The sequence below is a fragment of the Mercenaria mercenaria genome, chromosome 11, assembly GCF_021730395.1.
Source record: "Mercenaria mercenaria strain notata chromosome 11, MADL_Memer_1, whole genome shotgun sequence".
In the NCBI taxonomy this organism is placed as follows: Eukaryota; Metazoa; Mollusca; class Bivalvia; order Venerida; family Veneridae; genus Mercenaria; species Mercenaria mercenaria.
In genome coordinates, this window is record NC_069371.1 from 35,321,310 (window position 1) to 35,343,285 (window position 21,976).

A 21,976-nucleotide genomic window follows, 5' to 3' on the forward strand; every position below is an offset into this window, starting at 1 on the left:
ACCTTGACCCCAGAAACCCCAAAATCAATCCCAGCCTTTGTCTTGATATAAGCTACATACATACCAAGTTTTATTCAAATATCTTTACCGAAACACCAGTTTGACGCCGCCGCCGCCCGACCGACCGACCGACATCTACCCCAATCTAATAACTCAGGTTTTCGTTGAAAACCTGGTTAAAAAGATGGAAATTATTTCTTTGTAAAATACCTAGGAGTTTACTTTGCTCATGTTCATCTTTGGAATTTTAATACCCTTTTCATTTAACAAAGTATTCTGTTTTGTTTTTTTTTGTCCAAGTTTGGTTTAACGTTGCACCGACACAATTATAGGTCATAGGGCGACTTTCCAGCTTTAAAGTCAGCAACCCTAACCACTTGGGACCACAGAGGCCCCTAATTCAACAAAGAAGGAAAATAAAACAGAAAGACATTTAAAACCTCTATTTTTACTTCCAACAGTTACATCAAATAAATAATGTTTCATAAATGACATACAAACAACAGGTAGTGATATGGTTATCTAATCTTTTAACTACTGCAATATATACATCCTTTCATTTTTAGACTGAACATATTAAAATGTTTAATCAGCTTATTTATACAGATTACAGTTTACATTGCTTATATATATTTTGCAAGCTCAAAATAAAATTTAATTACTTACAGGTTCACTCACTACAGTTTTACTAGGACTAAGATCACAAAAACAGTAAATGAAAATGGTGACTTTCCGGATTAAATGGTGCAAAACATTTTAATATACAAGATGTCTATCAAAGTTGCCTGGCTACAAGATTGTAAAACTGAACTTGGAGACCAGTCTCAAAATTCAACCTTTCCATTGGTCAATGTTTAAATCTGTCCTCAGAAAGAACCAGTCACATGCTGTAATTTTGTGACTGGTCTCCAGTTTCAATTTCATACTGAACCTCTGATGAATGAGGTATACGTGTCAGAAAACTCGGTGGGATATCTCTCTTGACTGGGCATTATTCCACACACTGCTGGGCAGATAAATTATTGGAAAGATAATGGCAAATTTGAGATCAGTCAACATCATTCAAACTAGTAAGTGCATGCAAATGCCTTTCACTATATATAAATGCTTCAAGAAATGTCTTTTATCTTCTGCATAAAGTTCAAATTAAATTTGACTATATTTTTACAAAAATAGACTCATAGTTTCATCTTAACTAAAATCTGGTATGATTTACTTTCAATTTTTACAGACATTGCTATCTTGAATACGTGTTTACTGTTTACTCATAAGATACTTCATTATGGATATTCACCTAAAAAAAAGTATCATATTTCAGATTTCCATAACATTCCAGTTTTCATTAATAAATCTATATACTGTTGTTGTATTCCAATGCCTGTGAATTTCTTGACCCCAGAAGCTGCCCAATTCAGAGGTCTCAATGCTTAGCTGGCTATGGTTGTTTAAGTCACATTGTCATATGGAATTCATAGTTAGTAGAAATGTTTGTGATGCAACCTTGAAACGTTTGCTACCCAAACAACCACAAGAATTGGGCGGTTTTATTCTATCTCAACATCATTCAAACACATAAAAATACATTTCAACAAACATTGATCTGTTTTCATTATAAACACAGATAAAGATTTTGTATTATAAAACATTACATGACAACCAGAAACTTAACAGTTATTATAAATACTCCACCTTACCATCAATATAAAATTATCAGTTCAGCAATAACATGCAAGTGTTAACAATTTTTCGTAACAAAATAGCACTTTGGTAAAACAATTAAAACTAGATCTATGTCACTGCATGTGATAAATGCATAAAAATTGGAGATTCAAATAAAAAAAGACATAAGGACATAAAACATAACACATGTGTAACCCACAGTAGACCTTTTCCAAATATCATTCCCCCATGAACATCAGATTTTCAATGCACCACTCCAGAAAATACTGCATCTGATGTTCACATGGTGGAAAAGATTTCAATAAAATAAACAGGTTTTCTTTTTGTTTCATGTTTTTAAATGATTTTTTATCAAATTATACCAGTTTTATCCACACAATGTCATATACATATCACAATGTGAATACAGTGGTAAAAATGTGAAGAAATTCTTTCAGACTTTTAGACTTCTCTTCTATATTTTAATATAGTAGAGGGCATACTTTAATGATTTCAAAAGTAATTATACACTTCTACATAATTACTGATATTTATTTTGGAAAGATCTTCCAAACATTTATAGTTTATATTCATTCGTATTCATCTCTAGTTCTTAATCAGTAAAAATCATAAAATGAGCCGTGCCATGGGAAAACCAACATAGTGGGTGTGCGACCAGCATGGATCCAGACCAGCCTGCGCATCCGCGCAGTCTGGTCAGGATCCATGCTGTTCGCTAACAGTTTCTCCAATTCCAATAGGCTTTAAAAGCGAACAGCATGGAGCCTGACCAGACTGCGCGGATGCGCAGGCTGGTCTGGATCCATGCTGGTCGCACACCCACTATGTTGGTTTTCCCATGGCACGGCTCAAATGAGAACCCTACTGTTTGCAAACAATGAAAGTTATCAATATAAACCAACTACTGACAAACATGAAATAATAAAACTTATTGCAACAACTAAAAAATACCTATTTAGAATTCATAGATTTATTTAGATAGTTCACACAAAACCATTAATAACATGAAAATTTGAGTATGCTGTTCAACATTGTAGTAAATATCACTTCAGTGGCTAAATGACTGTAAATTTCACTACAGTGGCCAAACTGACTGTAAAAATCACTACAGTGGCCAAACTGACTGTAAATTTCACTATAGTGGCTAAATGACTGTAAATTTCACTATAGTGGCTAAACTGATAGTAAATTTCACTTTAGTGGCTAAATGACTGTAAATTTCACTTTAGTGGCTAAACTGATTGTAAATTTCACTTTATTGGTTAAACTGATTGTAAATTTCACTTTAGTGGCCAAACTGACTGTAAATTTCACCACAGTGGCAAAACTGACTGTAAATTTCACTGTAATAAATATAATGCCTGAAACATGCAGTCTACCTTTAACTGCACTGCAGTGACAGTTTGAAATGTTTGTAAATTTCCCTGTGTTGGCCAAACGACTGAATATTTCTCTGTCTGAATGAACGAAATTACTTGACAAAACATTTCTATAACAAACCAGATTTGCAGAACATTTCATTAAAATGACCAAACTGGTTGAAAATTCCACAACATCAAACAACAAGAGCTGTCGGAGGACAGCAACGCTCGACTATTCAACAGCCTTGTTAATTGAATTAATACAAAAGTTGAAAAAGGGGCATAATTTTGTAAAATGCAAAGTAGAGGTATTGAACCTCTGTACTGCATGTCATATCATGACAGTGAACAAGTGTGTGAAGTTTCGATCCTTTCCAATTTGTGGATACTGAGATACCAGCTTACATACAAAAACTTAACCAAAAACTGCCAAGTCAAAAAAAGGGACCTTAAATTTTGAAAAAAAAAGAGTAGAGTTATGGGACTTGCTTAGTGCATGTCAGATCATGACAGTGAACAAGTATGTGAAGTTTCAATCCATTCCCATTATTAAGTACTGAGATACCAGCTTACATACAAAACCTTAACCAAAAATTTCTAAGTCGAAAAAGGGGCATAATTTTGTAAAAAAGTAAAATAGAGTTATGGAACCTGTGCAATGTAGGTCAGTTTATCACAGTGAATAAGTGTGTGAAGTTTCAATCCATTCCCACAAGTGGTTACTGAGATACCAGCTTACATACAAAACCTTAACTAAAAATTTCTAAGTCGAAAAAGGAACATAATTTTGAAAAAAAAAAAGAGCAGAGTTATGGGACTTGCTTAGTGCATGTCAGATCATGACAGTGAACAAGTATGTGAAGTTTCAATCCATTCCCATTAGTAAGTACTGAGATACCAGCTTACATACAAAACCTTAACCAAAAATTTCTAAGACGAAAAAGGGGCATAATTTTGTAAAAAAGCAAAATAGAGTTATGGAACCTGTGCAGTGTAGGTCAGTTTATCACAGTGAATAAGTGTGTGAAGTTTCAATTCATTCCCACAAGTGGTTATTGAGATACCAGCTTACATACAAAACCTTAACCAAATCGGGACGCGGACGCCGACGCATGGGCGAGTCCAATAGCTCTACTATTCTATGAATAGCCGAGCTAAAAATACAAATAAAAATCCCATAGAATGGTTCAAATTTCACTATGCCTACTGAGAGTAGCTGTAAATTACAGTATACACAAGCTAAAACTGCTTAGACAGTTCAATATCAACCTCCTAAACAAAGTCAGGATTTTCTAAAGCACTTAAAACGAACTGTGGTTTCAATTCTGTACACTGCAGCATTTTTGATTAATTCCAATTACTGTTTCTTTCTCTGCTGTGCCATGTTAAGTTTGTAGTAGAACCCTTGCTTCTTCATGAGTTCACTGTGTGTGCCTTCCTCTGTGACGACACCATGACGTATCACACAGATTTTGTCGGCATTCTGGATTGTAGAAAGTCTATGGGCGATAACAATGCTTGTTCTTCCCTCCCTTGCCACGTCTAATGCCTCCTGTACAACCTAAAGCAAAAAATATTACATTCAAATGTAATTTGATTTTGTTTTTGTTGTGTTTTATTTTGTTTGTATTTTTACTTGCTACTTATCCCAAAATTCTAGGAAATGTCACCCTAGCTTCAGTATGAGACAGACATGTGTTATATTTAATATTGCTATACAATTGGACAGAAAAGTAAACACACCATCAATAATTCTTTTTCACTTTGTTACTCTCGCTTTTTCTTTAACCTTTAGCCTGCTAAATTTCTATAATGGACTGGTCCATCAATCAATTTGGGCTGTGCCATTTATCATTTGAAGGGGTGTTTACTGAAAATTTACTGATTGAATAGCGAACAGTGTAGACCATGAGCAGACTGCATGGATGTCCATGTAAATGACAACTTCCTCACATTAATTACATGTGGAGAAGCCATGCAATTGGTCAGTTTTAAGAAAGAGCTCAAAACCAGCCAATCAGATGCTGGGTAATTTTTTTTTTCTCAAAACAGAACTTCATAGTCTTGGATTCCTGTGTCTGGTACAAAAGGTACTACAGACGCAACAAAACTCATACTGAACACTTATCAATCTTAGCATTAATTGCAGATGTTGCCTTGTCTGAGATAAGAGATTAAGGTTCAAGACTATAGCCCATCCTGACAACCTAGCACCTTGGTAGGTGCCATACAGGCAAAATAAACCTAATCACTTTTTCACTTTCTGTATTAAACAAGGTTTCCTTCTCTATAAAAAAAAAGCAGCAAAAAAATTCATTCTAACCTTTTCACTTTCAGTATCCAGTGCAGATGTAGCCTCATCTAAGAGAAGTATTTTAGGGTTCCTGACCAAAGCCCGGGCTATAGCCACCCTCTGTTTCTGACCTCCACTAAGCTGAGCTCCTTTCTCTCCAACATTCGTGTCATAACCCTGAAACAAAAACCTTTTGTATGAAATGAAAAGAACATCATGCAAAAAGTTGGGTGACAACTCTAGCCTTAAGAAACTAGAATTTTAAGGTAAGACAGCCAGGATGGCTCTATATCACTCATCTGAAAGCATGTTTTGTCAAACACTCTTTTCCAGTAAATCAAAGGCACATAACTCTTAGACAACCTAGTTTCATTATGCCAGAAATCAAACCTGACTCTGATCTTATTAGGACCAATATTGTTTCTAAAGAATACATGTACTAGATAAACATGAAGATGCTACATAGAAAAAATAACTATAAATCAAGGACACATCACCCTAGATATACTCGTTTATCTACCTCCTCATTAGACTTTCACTTTCTTATACATATAAACATTTAGTTTAAATACAACTAGGATAGGTGTTAGAGTTGAACATAGTTAAATATGCCAATCTTCTTTTGATAAATCATGGGCTCTAACTCTGGAGCTACTGGTTTGATCCAACCCATACTTAAACAAGAGGACCATGATGGGCCTGAATCGCTCACCTCTTCCCACATGACCCAGTTTTGAGTATGACGTCGTTTTTTCTATTATTTGACATAGTGACCTAGTTTTTGAGCTCATGTGACCCAGTTTTGAACTTGACCTATTTATTATCAAGATAAAAATTCTGACCAATTTTCATGAAGATCCATTGAAAAATATGGTCTCTAGAGAGGTCAAAAGGTTTTTCTATTATTTGACCTACTGACCTAGTTTTCGAAGGTACGTGACCCTGTTTTGAACTTTACCTAGATATCATCAAGGTGAAACTTCAGATCAATTTTCATGAAGATCCATTGAAAAATATGGCCTCTAGAGAGGTCAAAAGATTTTAATAATTTCAGACCTACGACCTAGTTTTCGACCGCAGTTGACCCAGTTTCAAACTTGACCTAGATATCATCAAGATGAACATTCAGACCAACTTTCATACATATCCCATGAAAAGTATGGCCCCTAGAGAGGTCACAAGGTTTTTTTTATTATTTGACTTATTGACCTAGTTTTTTAAGGCACGTGACCTAGTTTCAAACTTGACCTAGATATCATCAAGGTGAACATTCTGACCAACTTTTATGGAGATACATTCACAAGAGAGGTCACAAGGTTTTTCTATTTTTAGACCTTCTGACTGATGAAAAATATGGCCTTTAGAGAGGTCACAAGGTTTTTCTATTATTTGACCTACTGACCTAGTTTTTGAAGGCACGTGTCCCACTTTCGAACTTGACCTAGATATCATCAAGATGAACATTCAAACCAACTTTCATACAGATCCCATGAAAATTATGGCCTCTAGAGAGGTCACAAGGTTTTTCTATTATTTGACCTACTGACCTAGTTTTTGAAGGCACGTGTCCCACTTTCGAACTTGACCTAGATATCATCAAGATGAACATTCAAACCAACTTTCATACAGATCCCATGAAAATTATGGCCTCTAGAGAGGTCACAAGGTTTTTCTATTATTTGACCTACTGACCTAGTTTTTGAAGGCACGTGACCCACTTTCGAACTTGACCTAGATAACATCAAGGTGAACATTCTGACCAATTTTCATGAAGATCTCATGAAATATATGGCCTCTAGAGAGGTCACAAGGTTTTCTATTTTTAGACCTACTGACCTAGTTTTTGACCGCACGTGACCCAGTTTCGAACTTGACCTAGATATCATCAAGATGAACATTCTGACCAACTTTCATACAGATCCCATGAAAAATATGGCCTTTAGAGAAGTCACAAGGTTTTTCTATTATTTGACCTACTGACCTAGTTTTTGAAAGCACGTGACCCAGTTTCGAACTTGACTTAGATATCATCAAGGTGAACATTCTGACCATTTTTTATGGAGATCCATCCCAAGTATGGCCTCTAGAGAGGTCACAAGGTTTTTCTATTTTTAGACCTACTGACCTAGTTTTTGACGGCACGTGACCCAGTTTCAAACTTGACCTAGATATCATCAAGATCAACATTCAGACCAATTTTCATACAAATCCCATGAAAAATATGGCCTTTAGAGAGGTCACAAGGTTTTTCTATTATTTGACCTACTGACCTAGTTTTTGTAGGCACGTGACCCAGTTTCGAACTTGACCTAGATATCACCAAGATGAACATTCAGACCAAATTTCATACAGTTCCCATGAAAATTATGGCCTCTAGAGAGGTCACAAGGTTTTTCTATTATTTGACCTACTGACCTAGTTTTTGATGGCACATGACCCAGTTTCAATGCTGGCCTAGATATCATTAAGGTAAACGTTCTGACCAATTTTCATGAAGATCTTGTGAAAAATATGGCCTCTAGAGAGGTCACAAGGTTTTTCTATTTTTAGACCTACTGACCTAGTTTTGGACCGCACGTGAGACAGTTTCGAACTTGACCTAGATATCATCAAGATGAACATTCTGACCACTTTTCATGAAGATTTTTTTGAAATATATGGCCTCTAGAGAGGTCACAAGGTTTTTCTATTTTTAGACCTACTGACCTAGTTTTTGAGGGCACGTGACCCAGTTTCAAACCTGAGCTAGATATCATCAAGATGAACATTCCGACCAACTTTCATAAAGATCCCATGAAAAATGTGACCTCTAGAGTGGTCACAAGCAAACGTTTACGGACGCACAGACGGACGGACGGACGGACGACGGACACCGCGCGATCACAAAAGCTCACCTTGTCACTTTGTGACAGGTGAGCTAAAAACTGTTCAAAATCTAGATACATTTTTCGATCATTTGAACTTGTGACCAAGTTTTTTTTAACTCCAGATGCACCACTTTAAGACCTGACCTCAACTAGATAAAGCCATACATTTTGAATAGATCACATGTATATCAGATATGAAAGATATCATATAAAGTCTTCACAAGCTTTTTGTATGATTTGATCTAGTGACTTAGTTATTGTTGCCAGATGATCAAGTTCTGAACTCAACCAAGACTTTATAAAGACAGATATTCAGACTGTCTTCCGAAAAGATTTTGCAGAAAATATGGCCTCTTAAGAACGTTCACAAGATTTATTTATGATAAGATCTAGCGAACAGGTTTTTCTACACAACATAACCCAGTTTTGAACTTTACAGACTTCATAAAGGCAAGCATTCTGACCAGGACTCATGTAGATCAGGTTGAAAATGTGTTGATATGGTCTATTATTTGACCTAGTGACCTAGTTTTGAAAGCAATTGCAACCTGGTGTTTCAAAAATGACAGTATTATTGTCACACAATGCACGACAGAAAGTGGGTCATTAAATAGCCCATCTTGAGCACTTTATGCTCAAATGAGCTAAAAATGAAGGGTGGGTTACTGTTTAGTCTACATGAAAATGACTGAATGGATTTTTTTCTGTGTTGTACAAGTTTGCACAATCTGACTGAAGTACATCTCCTATTACGCTACGCATAGGATCTGAGAACGACCTATTCATAGCCTCGTTCTGACGACCCTTTCGCTAGCCAATCAGAGCCTAACTTACAACATCTTGCAGATTTACCTGTAGCCTTGACTTTTGATATTTACAATTCTTATGTCGTAATGTATCAGATAGCCGGCTAGCTCAGTCGGTAGGCCACTTGCTTTGTAAGCGAGGCCACTTGCTTTGTAAGCGAGGGGTCCCGGGTTCGAGCCCTAGAATGACTGCACATTTTTCTTTGACATTCGAACAAGTCGTCTGATTGGATAATATAAAAATAGCAATACTGGAAATCCAAAATATACAGAAGACGAATGTGAATGGGTCGTTCTCAGATCTTCGTTTAGAAGATCAAGTACTTTAGTCAGATTGAAGTTTGCATTACCTCAGGTAGTGAAGTTATAAACTGATGAATATTTGCTTTTCTGGCTGCTGCAATGATCTCATCCATCGACACCTGGCGTTCGTTATCCCCATATGCAATATTTTCTCCAATACTTCTGTCAAACAGAACCGGTTCCTGAGAAACAATACCAATTTGTGACCTCAACCATTTCAGGTTCAAATCTTTCAAATTGTTTCCATCGAGGTACTGAAATACAAATTTAAAAATATTTACCAACATGATACTGCGATATCATTTGATTTCATGGGCATTAAAGGTTACATAAATGGAAATCATATTTTTTGACAGGATGTAATTTCATTCCAATGGTAATAGCAATGGATTCTGTCTTCCAAAGGTGAAGCAATCCAGATGTCATTATACCACTTATTCTGGCCCCAAAGGCATAGAATTCTAGAGGTCACAACCAGTGCTTCTGACCCCAAAGGCAAAGAATTCTAGTGATTCTGACCCCAAAGGAAATGAAAAATTATTAGGCGTCCATGTAGACCAGAACTTGAACTGGAAAAAACATATTGACCAACACTTAAACAAGAGGACCATGATGGTCCTGAATCGCTCACCTCTTCCCACATGACCCAGTTTTGAGTATGACGTCGTTTTTTCTATTATTTGACATAGTGACCTACTTTTTGAGCTCATGTGACCCAGTTCTGAACTTGACCTAGATATCATCAAGGTGAACATTCTCACTAATTTTCATGAAGATCTCATGAAAATATGGCCTCTAGAGAGGTCACAAGGTTTTTCTATTTTTATACCTACTGGCCTAGTTTTTGACCGCACGTGACCCAGTTTCGAAAAACTGACCTAGACATCATCAAGGTGAACATTCAGATCAATTTTCATGAAGATCCATTGAAAAATATGGCCTCTAGAGAGGTCAAAAGATTTTAATAATTTTAGACCTACTGACCTAGTTTTTGATCGCAGTTGACCCAGTTTCAAACTTGACTTAGATATCATCAAGATAAACATTCAGACCAATTTTCATACAGATCCCATGGTAAGTATGGCCTTTAGAGAGGTCACAAGGTTTTTTTATTATTTGCCCTACTGACCTAGTTTTTAAAGGCATGTGACCCAGTTTCAAACTTGACCTAGATATCTTCAAGTTGAACATTCTTACCAATTTTTATGGAGATCCATTCAAAAGTATGGCCTCTAGAGAGGTCACAAAATTTTTCTATTTTTAGACCTACTGACCTAGTTTTTGACCGCACATGACCCTGTTCCGAACTTGACCTAGATATCATCAAGATGAACATTCAGACATACTTTCATACAGATCCCATGAAAAATATGGCCTTTAGAGAGGTCACAATGTTTTTCTATTATTTGACCTACTGACCTAGTTTTTGAAGACATGTGACCCACTTTCAAACTTGACCTTAATATCATCAAGATGAACATTCAGACCAACTTTCATACAGATCCCATGAAAAATATGGCCTCTAGAGAGGTCACAAGGTTTTTCTATTATTTGACCTACTGACCTAGTTTTTGACGGCATGTGACCCACTTTCGAACTTGACCTTGATATCATCAAGGTGAATATTCTGACCAATTTTCATGAAGATCTCGTGAAATTTTTGGCCTTTAGAGAGGTCACAAGGTTTTTCTATTTTTAGACCTACTGACCTAGTTTTTGACGGCACGTGACCCAGTTTCGAACTTGACCTAGATATCATCAAGATGAACATTCAGTCCACTTTTCATACAGATCCCATGAAAAATATGGCCTTTAGAGAGGTCACAAGGTTTTTCTATTATTTGACCTACTGACCTAGATTTTGACGGCATGTGACCCAGTTTCAAACCTGATCTAGATATCATAAAGGTAAACGTTCTGACCAATTTTCATGAAGATCTTGTGAAATATATGGCCTCTAGAGAGGTCACAAGGTTTTTCTATTTTTAGACCTTCTGACCTAGTTTTTGAAGGCACGTGACCCAGTTTCAAACTTGACCTAGATATCATCAAGTTGAACATTCTGACCAATTTTCATGAAGATCTTGTGAAATATATGGCCTCTAGAGAGGTCACAAGGTTTTTCTATTTTTAGACCTACTGACCTAGTTTTTGACCGCATGTGACCCAGTTTCGAACTTGACCTAGACATCATCAAGATGAACATTCAGACCAACTTTCATACAGATCCCGTGAAAAATATGGCCTTTAGAGAGGTCACAAGGTTTTTCTATTATTTGACCTACTTACCTAGATTCTGATGGCACGTGACCCAGTTTCGAACTTGATCTAGATATCATCAAGGTAAACGTTCTGACCAATTTTCATGAAGATCTCATGAAATATATGGCCTCTAGAGAGGTCACAAGGTTTTTCTATTTTTAGACCTACTGACCTAGTTTTTGAAGGCACGTGACCCAGTTTCGAACTTGACCTAGATATCATCAAGGTGAACTTTCTGACCAATTTTCATGAAGATCTTGTGTAATATATGGCCTCTAGAGAGGTGACAAGGTTTTTCTATTTTTAGACCTACTGACCTAGTTTTTGACGGCACGTGACCCAGTTTTGAACTTGACCTAGATATCATCAAGTTGAACGTTCTGACCATTTTTCATGAAGATCTTGTGAAATATATGGCCTCTAGAGAGGTCACAAGGTTTTTCTATTTTTAGACCTACTGACCTAGTTTTTAAAGGCACATGTCCCAGTTTCGAACTTGACCTAGATATCATCAAGATAAACATTCTGACCAACTTTCATAAAGATCCCATGAAAAATGTGACCTCTAGAGTGGTCACAAGCAAAAGTTTACGGACACACGGAGGGACGGACGCACGCACGGACGGACGGATGACGGACACCGCACGATCACAAAAGCTCACCTTGCCACTTTGTGACAGGTGAGCTAAAAAGGGCTGCACGTATTATTCTTGATAAATCATTTGATGCTCTATCTGGAGAACTGTTCACTCAATTAAACTGGATGACTGTCCCTGACAGAGTATTATATAAAAAAGCAATTTTGGTATACAAATCTATTAATAACTTAAGCCCACAATATATGACAGATAAATTTAGAAGAAGTACCAATACAGCTCTTAGATCAACAACAAACCAACTACAGTATTTACCTAAGCCCAAACTTGAATTCTTTAGGAAGTCCCTGGCATACGCTGGGCCGAAGATTTGGAACAATATTCCAATTCAGGTGCGAACAGCAGAAAACTTAACTTCATTTAAGAAGATGTATTTAACCTGGAAGTTCTCTGGTGGAACTGAATGCTTTACTGTAGTGTTGTCTTTGAAATAGTTCTCTTCTATGTTATATCTTTCTTAATACCTTTCAATACTGTTCTGTGTTACTGGCACAAATAAATATTGTAACATATCAAGTATCTGGAGGCCCACATGGAAGATTGGGTAATCCAAATGTGTTAGCCTCATAAAATGAAGTCGTTATTATTATTATTATTATTATTATTATAAAGGCTGAACATTCCTTGATGTCATAGCAACTGGTTCTGACTCCAAACATGCAGCATTTCATAGGTCACAACGATTTATTATTGTCGATGTCATGTCAAACTTTCATACTAAAATGTGCATTTTACCAGATATTTACTATGGTAAGTGTGCATGCTGACGCAAGGTTAAAACATTTACTATTCAAACATTGAACAAATCTATTAATTTAAAACTATGCAACACTGCATTAAATAAATCAATAGAACAAGAGGACCATGATGGTCCTGAATCGCTCACCTGTTCCCACATGACCCAATTTTGAGTATGACGTCGTTTTTTCTATTATTTGACAAAGTGACTTAGTTTTTGAGCTCATGTGATCCAGTTTTGAACTTGACCTAGATTTCATCAAGATAAAAATTCTGACTAATTTTCATGAAGATCCATTGAAAAATATGGCCTCTAGAGAGGTCAAAAGATTTTTCAAATTTTAGACCTACTGACTTAGTTTTTGACCGCAGTTGACCCAGTTTCAAATTCGACCTAGGTATCATCAAGATGAACATTCAGACCAACTTTCATACAGATCCCATGAAAAGTATGGCCTCTAGAGAGGACACAAGGTTTTTCTATTTTTAGACCTACTGACCTAGTTTTTGACCGTATGTGATCCAGTTTCGAACTTGACCTAGAAATCATCAAGATGAACATTCAGACCAACTTTCATACAGATCCCCTGAAAAATATGGCCTTTAGAGAGGTCACAAGGTTTTTTTATTATTTGACCTACTGGCCTAGTTTTTGATGGCACGTGACCCAGTTTCAAACTTGACCTAGATATCATCAAGGTGAACATTCTGACCAATTTTCATGAAGATCCATTCAAGGGTATGGCCTCTAGAGAGGTCACAAGGTTTTTCTATTTTAAGACCTATTGACCTAGTTTTTGATCGCAGTTGACCCAGTTTCAAACCTGACCTATATCTCATCAAGATAAACATTCAGACCAACTTTCATACAGATCCCATAAAAAATATAACCTCTAGAGAGGTCACAAGGTTTTTTCATTATTTGACCTACTGACCTACTTTTTGACGACACGTGACCCACTTTCGAATCTGACCTAGATATCATCAAGATGAACATTCTGACCAATTTTTTATAAAGATCAATTCACAAGTATGGACTCTAGAGAGGTCACAAGGTTTTTCTATTTTTAGACCTACTGACCTAGTTTTTGACCGCATGTGACCCATTTTCAAACTTGACCTAGATATCATCAAGATCAACATTCAGACCAACTTTCATACAGATCCCATGAAAAATATGGCCTTTAGAGAGGTCACAAGGTTTTTCTATTATTTGATCTACTGACCTAGTTTTTGAAGGCATGTGACCCAGTTTCAAACTTGACCTAGATATCATCAAGTTGAACATTCTGACCAATTTTCATGAAGATTTTGTGAAAAATATGGCCTCTAGAGAGGTCACAAGGTTTTTCTATTTTTAGACCTACTGACCTAGTTTTTGACCGCACGTGACCCAGTTTCAAACTTGACCTAGATATCATCAAGGTGAAGATTCTGACCAACTTTCATAAAGATCCCATGAAAAATGTGACCTCTAGAGTGGTCACAAGCAAAAGTTTACGCACGCACGCACGGACGCACGCACGGACGCACGGACGGACGACGGACGCTGTGCGATCACAAAAGCTCACCTTGTCACTTTGTGACAGGTGAGCTAAAAAGGAAAACAAAACTGTAAATATACGGAATGAATTGTGGTTGGCCTCTGCACTTAAAACAAGCCACTATATGATGTATTTTATTTCCATGCAGACAGTTGCTAAGTTACCCCAATTTATTCCTTAAGTGTACGAGGTTAGACTGTACATGTATTTAGAAAGGTATCTTACAACTGCTCCATCCTCTGCATCATAAAATCTCTCCGTCAGCTGTACAGTTGTGCTCTTACCACAACCAGAACTACCGACTAGTGCCACTGTCTGACCTTGAGGCACAATTAAATTCAGTCCTGTCAACACTTTCGTATCTGGTCGTGTTGGGTACACAAATTTGACATCAGAGAAGACAACAGTACTTCTATACTTCCCCTGAAACAATATGAACTTATGTCTTGGAAAAATATATCATTTGATCTGAAAAATTAATTCAACACATGAGAAAACTTGCAGCAAGCTCACAAAATTGCTATATTTTTTACTTTATTTATATATAATAAGAAATAAAATCCTGAAAATAGACATAAATATTGACTCATACCAATCCAAACTTTACATAATTTTTGAGCTAGGCGCGACACAACTTTTTTCGGACGGACGCACAGACAAGACCAAATCTTACTCATAGCGGGGGCACAAAAAGTAAATTTTATAAACAGTGCTGAGCTTAAAATTAATTAGCTTACAAATGTACTTGATATTGTTAATTCAGATGCTATAATTTAACATTGGAACTTTTCGCTTCATAAAATACTTGTACAGATATGACCAGGATATATGACTAAAACAATAATATTACTTTTGCAGGTATTTCTTTTCACAGAAGAGAAGAGTTAGCAAATACAGCAAAACTAAATTCCTTGCAAAAGTTTCTTACTTTACAGTACAGTGAAATACAGTGGGCTTGAGAAGCAATGGCTTGAGCATCCAGACTTAATTCATGAGGTCCTTGCCGTTTTCCTAACAGCTGTGTATCTCTGAATCATACAAAACCCTGGAAAACTCATGCATTAAGCTCATCCCCTGGAGACCTCAAACCATTGCAGTTTTACTGTAATAGCAGTAACTATTTGATGCTGCAGGAAAAACACTGTACAGTTAAACCTATATACAAAGACCACATATGAGAGAACCAACATGAGCTATATATCCAATGTTTTAAACTGAGCAAGGTGGATCACCCTAAGGATGTAATCATGATACTGTGAAATCATTTAATTTCGTCGGCATGAAATTTCGTGATTTTGGCCAAAACGGCTGTTTCCTGGGAACATAAATACGTGGATTTTCAATTTTTGAAGAAAAAAAAAATTCATGATTTCCACAGGAATAGATCTAGTATATAATTTTGTTCTTACATGTGAAACCTACACGTGTCAAACAGCGCTACCATGGTTACCGAATTTGCAATCTATGCTGCGGGAGATTAGCGAGTGATCATGTGCCAATTAGCGACCGCATTATCTATAATTATACGACCCCTAATTTGCAAAACTTAATGAAACTGTGAAATATTCAATAAGAAAAGTCGGCGCCAATGAAAAAGTGTCAAAGCTAGACTTTCATTCAAATGTTTTTTGCAAACTGAATGCACGTCTGCATCTAAAATTACAAGCTGTTGAACTTGCATGTGTTCTTTCCTGTCGAGAAACGTGTAATGTGAATTGGGTAATAATGCATTGGACGCAAATCTAGCAATTAATTTATAATATTTAATAGTCCCAAAGTAATAGTAGTTTACTACGTGTCAGTAAAAATAAAGGCTAGACTAAGTGTAATTTTTTTTTTACATTGCAGAGCTGGCCCGAGAAAATTCAAATAATTACCAGCAAATTCAGTAAATCTTAAGAGCCCTGTGATATGTGCACAAAGAAGTAAAATAAAACAAGTTGGATGTGTGTGGGTGGGAATGTGTGCTTGGTAGGGGAGTGTTATGTGGCAGTGGAATTGGGGAGTGTTATGTGGCAGTGGAATTGGGGAGTGTTATGTGGCAGTGGAATTGGGGAATATGTGACAATGGTGATGGATTACTGAAGCATAAGAAACTTAAAGTGATTTTTTTTTGGCACGGGGGGTAAGTGGGGAAGTAATGAGGGTTGTTGCACACTGCAAATAATTTAATCACCATGTACCTATATTCCAAGCTCAACACCTTGAACAGGCTTAAAGATATGCTCCAAACACAAAATATGACAGAAATATTTGACCTTTAGCTCTGTGACCTTAACCTTTGACCTTGTGCTCACAACAACCTACCTAAATACTGAATTTAATGTCATTACTTTGAATTATATTAAAGTTATGCTCCATACATAAGATATAATGTCAGATTTGACCTTTTGCCTCTATTTGTGATCTTCATCTTTGACCTATTGACCCAGTTTATATGCTCTCCACATCATTTCATCACCATCTACCAATATGCCATGACTGTCTGAATAGTCAGACATTATTTATGATGTCAGATTAGACGTTTTATGTCAAATTACATCCTAATATTTTACCTTCCAGACAGAGAAATAGACACCATCACATAGTATGTCCCATTTTTCCAAAACAGCTGTATGAAAGGTGGTCTGAATTTGAAGGTAGTCTTTATTTACAAATCAAAATACAATCATTTAAATTCAAGCAGTTCTTAGTGTCAGGTGGTTTCTGTTCACAGGTGGTCCTGAGAAGCAAAGCTCAAACCATAGTCAGTTCCCACACTGAGAAGCAAAGCTCAAACCATATTCAATGCCGACACTGAGAAACAAAGCTCAAACCATATTCAATTCTGACAATGAGAAGCAAAGCTCAAACCATATTCAGTTCCGACACTTAGAAGCAAAGCTCAAACCATATTCAATTCTGACACTGAGAAGCAAAGCTCAAACCATATTCAGTTCCGACACTTAGAAGCAAAGCTCAAACCATATTCAGTTCCAACACTGAGATGCAAAGCTCAAACCATATTCAATTCTGACACTGAGAAGCAAAGCTCAAACCATATTCAGTTCCGACACTTAGAAGCAAAGCTCAAACCATATTCAGTTCCAACACTGAGATGCAAAGCTCAGACCATATTCAATTCTGACACTGAGAAGCAAAGCTCAAACCATATTCAGTTCCGACACTGAAAAGCAAAGCTCAAACCATATTCAGTTCCGACACTGAGAAGCAAAGCTCAAACCATATTCATTCACACTGAGATGCAAAGCTCAAGACGGGATTATTTCAGTTCCGACATGTATAATAGATTTCTTCATTTTCCTAAGTTACTCAAATCCACCATGCACTGATGAAGCAAAGCTCAAACAACTTCATTTGACATACCCCACTGGTGAACCTCGACTAGAGATAGGATCATGGTTTCGCTGGCACTCCTTCAAATGAGAACTTCATGCAAGTAAACTATGCTGTAATGTATGATTTTTATCATTCAATATTGATACAACAAATTTACCCTAATTTCATAATAAAAATGTGCAATCACCTAACTATACTTTAGAGCATTTATAACTCAAACATTAACCTTACCTGCAAAATTCAAAATGGCTGGTCTATCATCATTGGTATACCTAAAAAAAAATTGCAAGTTTAAACATTCTGCTCAATGTCTGTCAAACAATATGCCTGTAAATGTATGGAATTTTATCAATTCAATATGAGTAAAACAGCATTTACCCTTAATTTCTAATAAAAAAAGGTGCTAAATCACCTTTAACCTGATACTTATTAAGAACAATTCATATATCTTAAAAACATTAACCTTTACCCTGCAAAATTTCTAAAATGGACTGGTCTATCATTCAATTTGGGTAGTACCGTAGTGCCACCTATTATTCGAAGGAAAATTTACTGACTGAATAGCGGACAGTGCACACTATGATCGTGCAGGCTGATCTTGGTCTGTACTGGTCGCAAAGGCAAAATAACTTGCCGCCAGCCAGCTTAAGGTTAAACATGTAAAGCACAGTGTAAGAGGTCAAAAAGCTGTACATTCTGTAACTCAGTGAGAGGAGAAACACACCAGTTAGACAACAAAGCACATGTCAAAACATCTAATTTTTTTTTGAAAATGTAAGAACCTTTTCTTCTGTGTCTTCCTGCAGAAAAGACAAACCAATGTCTATAAAGTTCTATTTCTCTACTATATATACTTTAGTATGGAGACACAGTAGAGGATATAGAGATCTGTTTCCCTACCATTTAGATATGGAGGTCTATTTCTCTAGATACAAAGATCCATTTCTTTACAATGTAGATATATAGGTGAATTTACCTACAATATAGATACTTTTAAAAGAGGCCAATTTCTCTACAATGCAGGTTCACAGTTAAACTGCTCTAAGTTTTCCATGAAAACTGTGTGATAAGAAGCATGTTTTTTCAACTCAAAATTGAATACTGATGTATATTATTTGTTGACAAAAATCACTACTTATGTAGGAATTAATGTTTCTTACCTAAAAAAGTGTTCCAAATTCAAAATAGATATCATAGGTTAATAAACTTATGTATTAAAGATAAGCTATTTGTCCTTAGACCTTAGACAAGCTTACTGCCGCTGAGTGGCTGCTTATTAATTTCTGACATTTACAGTTTGACCGTCACAATATAAAGCAAACTGTATGCGTCAGATTAGTTCGACTACCACTTCATGTGGTTCACATAATGTTAACACAATACCAACCACCGGCCAATACAAAATACCACAAAACTACAAATTTTCTAACACCATTTTATAACCAAAGAAACTGCGTGCATGCCTACCTCAAGCAATTTGCAGCCCTCGTCAGAGTAACTGTCAATCTTTGGTTCCCTGTCAAGTAGTTTGAAAATTTCCTTTGCTGATTGTTCTGCCTTCGCAGCATCAGGAGCAAATGAACTAGCTTCTCCAATCGCCATACCACCAAATACAATAGCTGAGAATACCCTGTAAATAATCAGGCAATAAGATACTTAACCTTTACCCTGTTAAATTTCTAAAATGAACTGGTCCATTATTCAATTTGGGTAGTACCATTTAATATTCAAAGGGGTGTTCACTGCAAATTTACTGACTGAATAGCGAACAGTACAGACCATCATCAGCCTGCAAAGATGTGCAGGCTGATCTTTAAGTCTGCACAGGTTGCAAAGGCAAAATCACTTGCTGCCAGCAGGCTAAAGGCTAAAAATAACTTATATGTAAGGTGCTTAATAGACTTAGTCATCAAAAATACATCAACATCCCAGAAATTACCAGCTGTGAAACTATTCTATTTTGTGGGCAAGAAATTTCTTGGCTTTCACAAAAACACCTATTATGAGGGGTTATGAATTTGTGGATTTCAATTTTTAAACATAAAAAAAAGTCTATCATTAATCATCTTCACTGGGATAAATTTTCTGTATTGGCTCTATCACAAAATCCACAGAATTTAGCCCCCCCCCCCCCCAACCCCGCTTCCCCCACCGGCAGCACCTCAGTGCAGTCAAACAAAAACATCTGTACACATTTGAGAATGATCCATCAAAGGATGTTTTTTACCACTGTAAAGATTTTGGAAATGGTTATTGAGAAGATGATGTGTAAAGTTTTCTATTTCTAACTCTGTTGGCCCCTCAGTACAGTCAAGCAAAACTATCTGAACAATTTTTAGAAAGGTAAATACAAGGATGTTAAAAAACAGTAAAGAAACTTACTTAAACACATCAACATAATCTATTTCTGACTGTTGAATCAAGTATGCCCCTAGCCAGAAAGAAGCCGCATACGCAAAGAAGATGACGCCCTGAGAGAACGAGAATGAGATTCCAATCACATGTGCTTTCTTTAGCGCTTCGTTGTATGGAATGTCGAGCTCAGCACTAAACTTCTTGTAGAACATTTCTTCTCGAGTCAGCGAGGCAACAGTTTTGATGTTCTCAATTGATTCAATAGCAATCTGAAATAAATTACTACAGCTAGAGAAAAGTCTATATATCATGTGCAACAAAAGGTATTTAAGCTGACAATGTTGTACAAAAGGTTACAATAAACCTTTATTTTTAACTTCTTTAAAGGAAAGTATATTGCTGACTGGTGCAGACGTGCACCTCTGTGTTCACCTCCTGTCCCATGGACAATTGTCTGTTTATGTTATGATTAATTAAATGGGTAAAAGAAAGTTCATTGATATGATCTGCTCAAAATGCCCTACTGGCAATCCCAATAGATTACTGAAAAAATTAACATATTCACAAATCAGCATTAGCTTAATTTCTCTTCTTTGATAATCATATACATGTATACTGGTTTACCAGTAGTTTCCGGACCAAAATCGCTATTTTTTGCCAGTAACTTTCAAACAAAACATAGTAGAAACATAAAATTTTCACAGAAAAAAGCTAGGTTCTTCGTTGACACCATGCAGAATTCGTATTACACTTGCGTTCATAACACAAATGTAGATGAGGCCTCAAACGGGGCAATTAATTCCATTAATATCTCAGATTGTCCGAGTAGTTTTCCGGACCTTTCATTATAAATGTTATAACCTTTCTGTAAAAGCAAAGATTTCCGATTTCGTTATATATATTCAAAATTAAAACATAATTCTAAGGTCTGATGATGATTTGAAAAGTACATTTCAAGAATTCAACAAATACTAGATTTATAATACGCCCATTACAGTTACGTCTAATTACGTTTGAATGACGTTTGTAACGTCACGCTAAAATGACGGGACGTATTTAGCGGACTTGTAATATTACAAAAAAGAAACTAAGAACTTTTAATATTATTAACAACTTTTGAAAAAAAAAGAACAAGAACAAGACCGGTCTCAAAATTGGTAGTCTCCCTTACAGAAGAAAAAGGCCTGTACTCTTGCTGTGTACATACAGCGTATATGATGCGTACATGATGTGTACTGAAATCAATAGTACGCAGGATATACACCGCACATACACCGATAGTACGTTTGTAGTACACTTTTGACATGCAAATGAGCTCTGCCGCGTACTACTTGCTGCGTACATGCTGTGGACTACATAGTACACAGGATGTACGCTGGAGGAATTTAGTATGCGAGAAATAGTACGCAGCATGTACACGGCACATACACTTTTCACATGCAAATGAGCCTGCGGTGTACTACCCCTGCGGCGTACATGCTGTGTACTCCTGCGGTGTACATGCTGTGTACTCCTGCGGCGTACATGCTGTGTACTCCTGGCCCGAGTCCTGCGGCGTACATGCTGTGTACTTCTGCTGCATACATGCTGTGTACTCTTGTGGCGAAACTGCTGTGATAATGTAAATTCCTTACCCCACCAACTTTCGTATGCAAATGCTGATCATTTGGACAGAAAAAAACAGAAAAAAGATAAGTGACATGCATCAATAAGTATTTACCCTTACCAAAATAATGTAGATTGATGTTATCAAATAAATTAGTATGCTTTTC

General features: G+C 36.5%; 1 protein-coding gene across 3 annotated transcripts in view; it reads right to left on the minus strand.

Annotated features, from left to right (window-relative positions):
- Positions 1-428: 428 nt before the first annotated feature.
- LOC123530883 (ATP-dependent translocase ABCB1-like) overlaps positions 429-21,976 on the minus strand; it is a 69,893-nt gene continuing 48,345 nt past the window's right edge. For 2 of the 3 annotated variants that reach the window (XM_053517125.1, XM_053517127.1), the window contains 7 exons: positions 20,232-20,473; positions 19,317-19,479; positions 18,632-18,649; positions 14,736-14,933; positions 9,358-9,564; positions 5,365-5,511; positions 429-4,602 (listed from right to left, as the gene is read on the minus strand). In XM_053517125.1, the coding sequence (XP_053373100.1) occupies positions 4,399-4,602; positions 5,365-5,511; positions 9,358-9,564; positions 14,736-14,933; positions 18,632-18,649; positions 19,317-19,479; positions 20,232-20,473 (1,179 nt within the window). In that variant the 3' untranslated portion in view covers positions 429-4,398. The remainder of the gene's footprint in view (positions 4,603-5,364; positions 5,512-9,357; positions 9,565-14,735; positions 14,934-18,631; positions 18,650-19,316; positions 19,480-20,231; positions 20,474-21,976) is intronic. The other variant, XM_053517126.1, reaches the window with a different exon arrangement.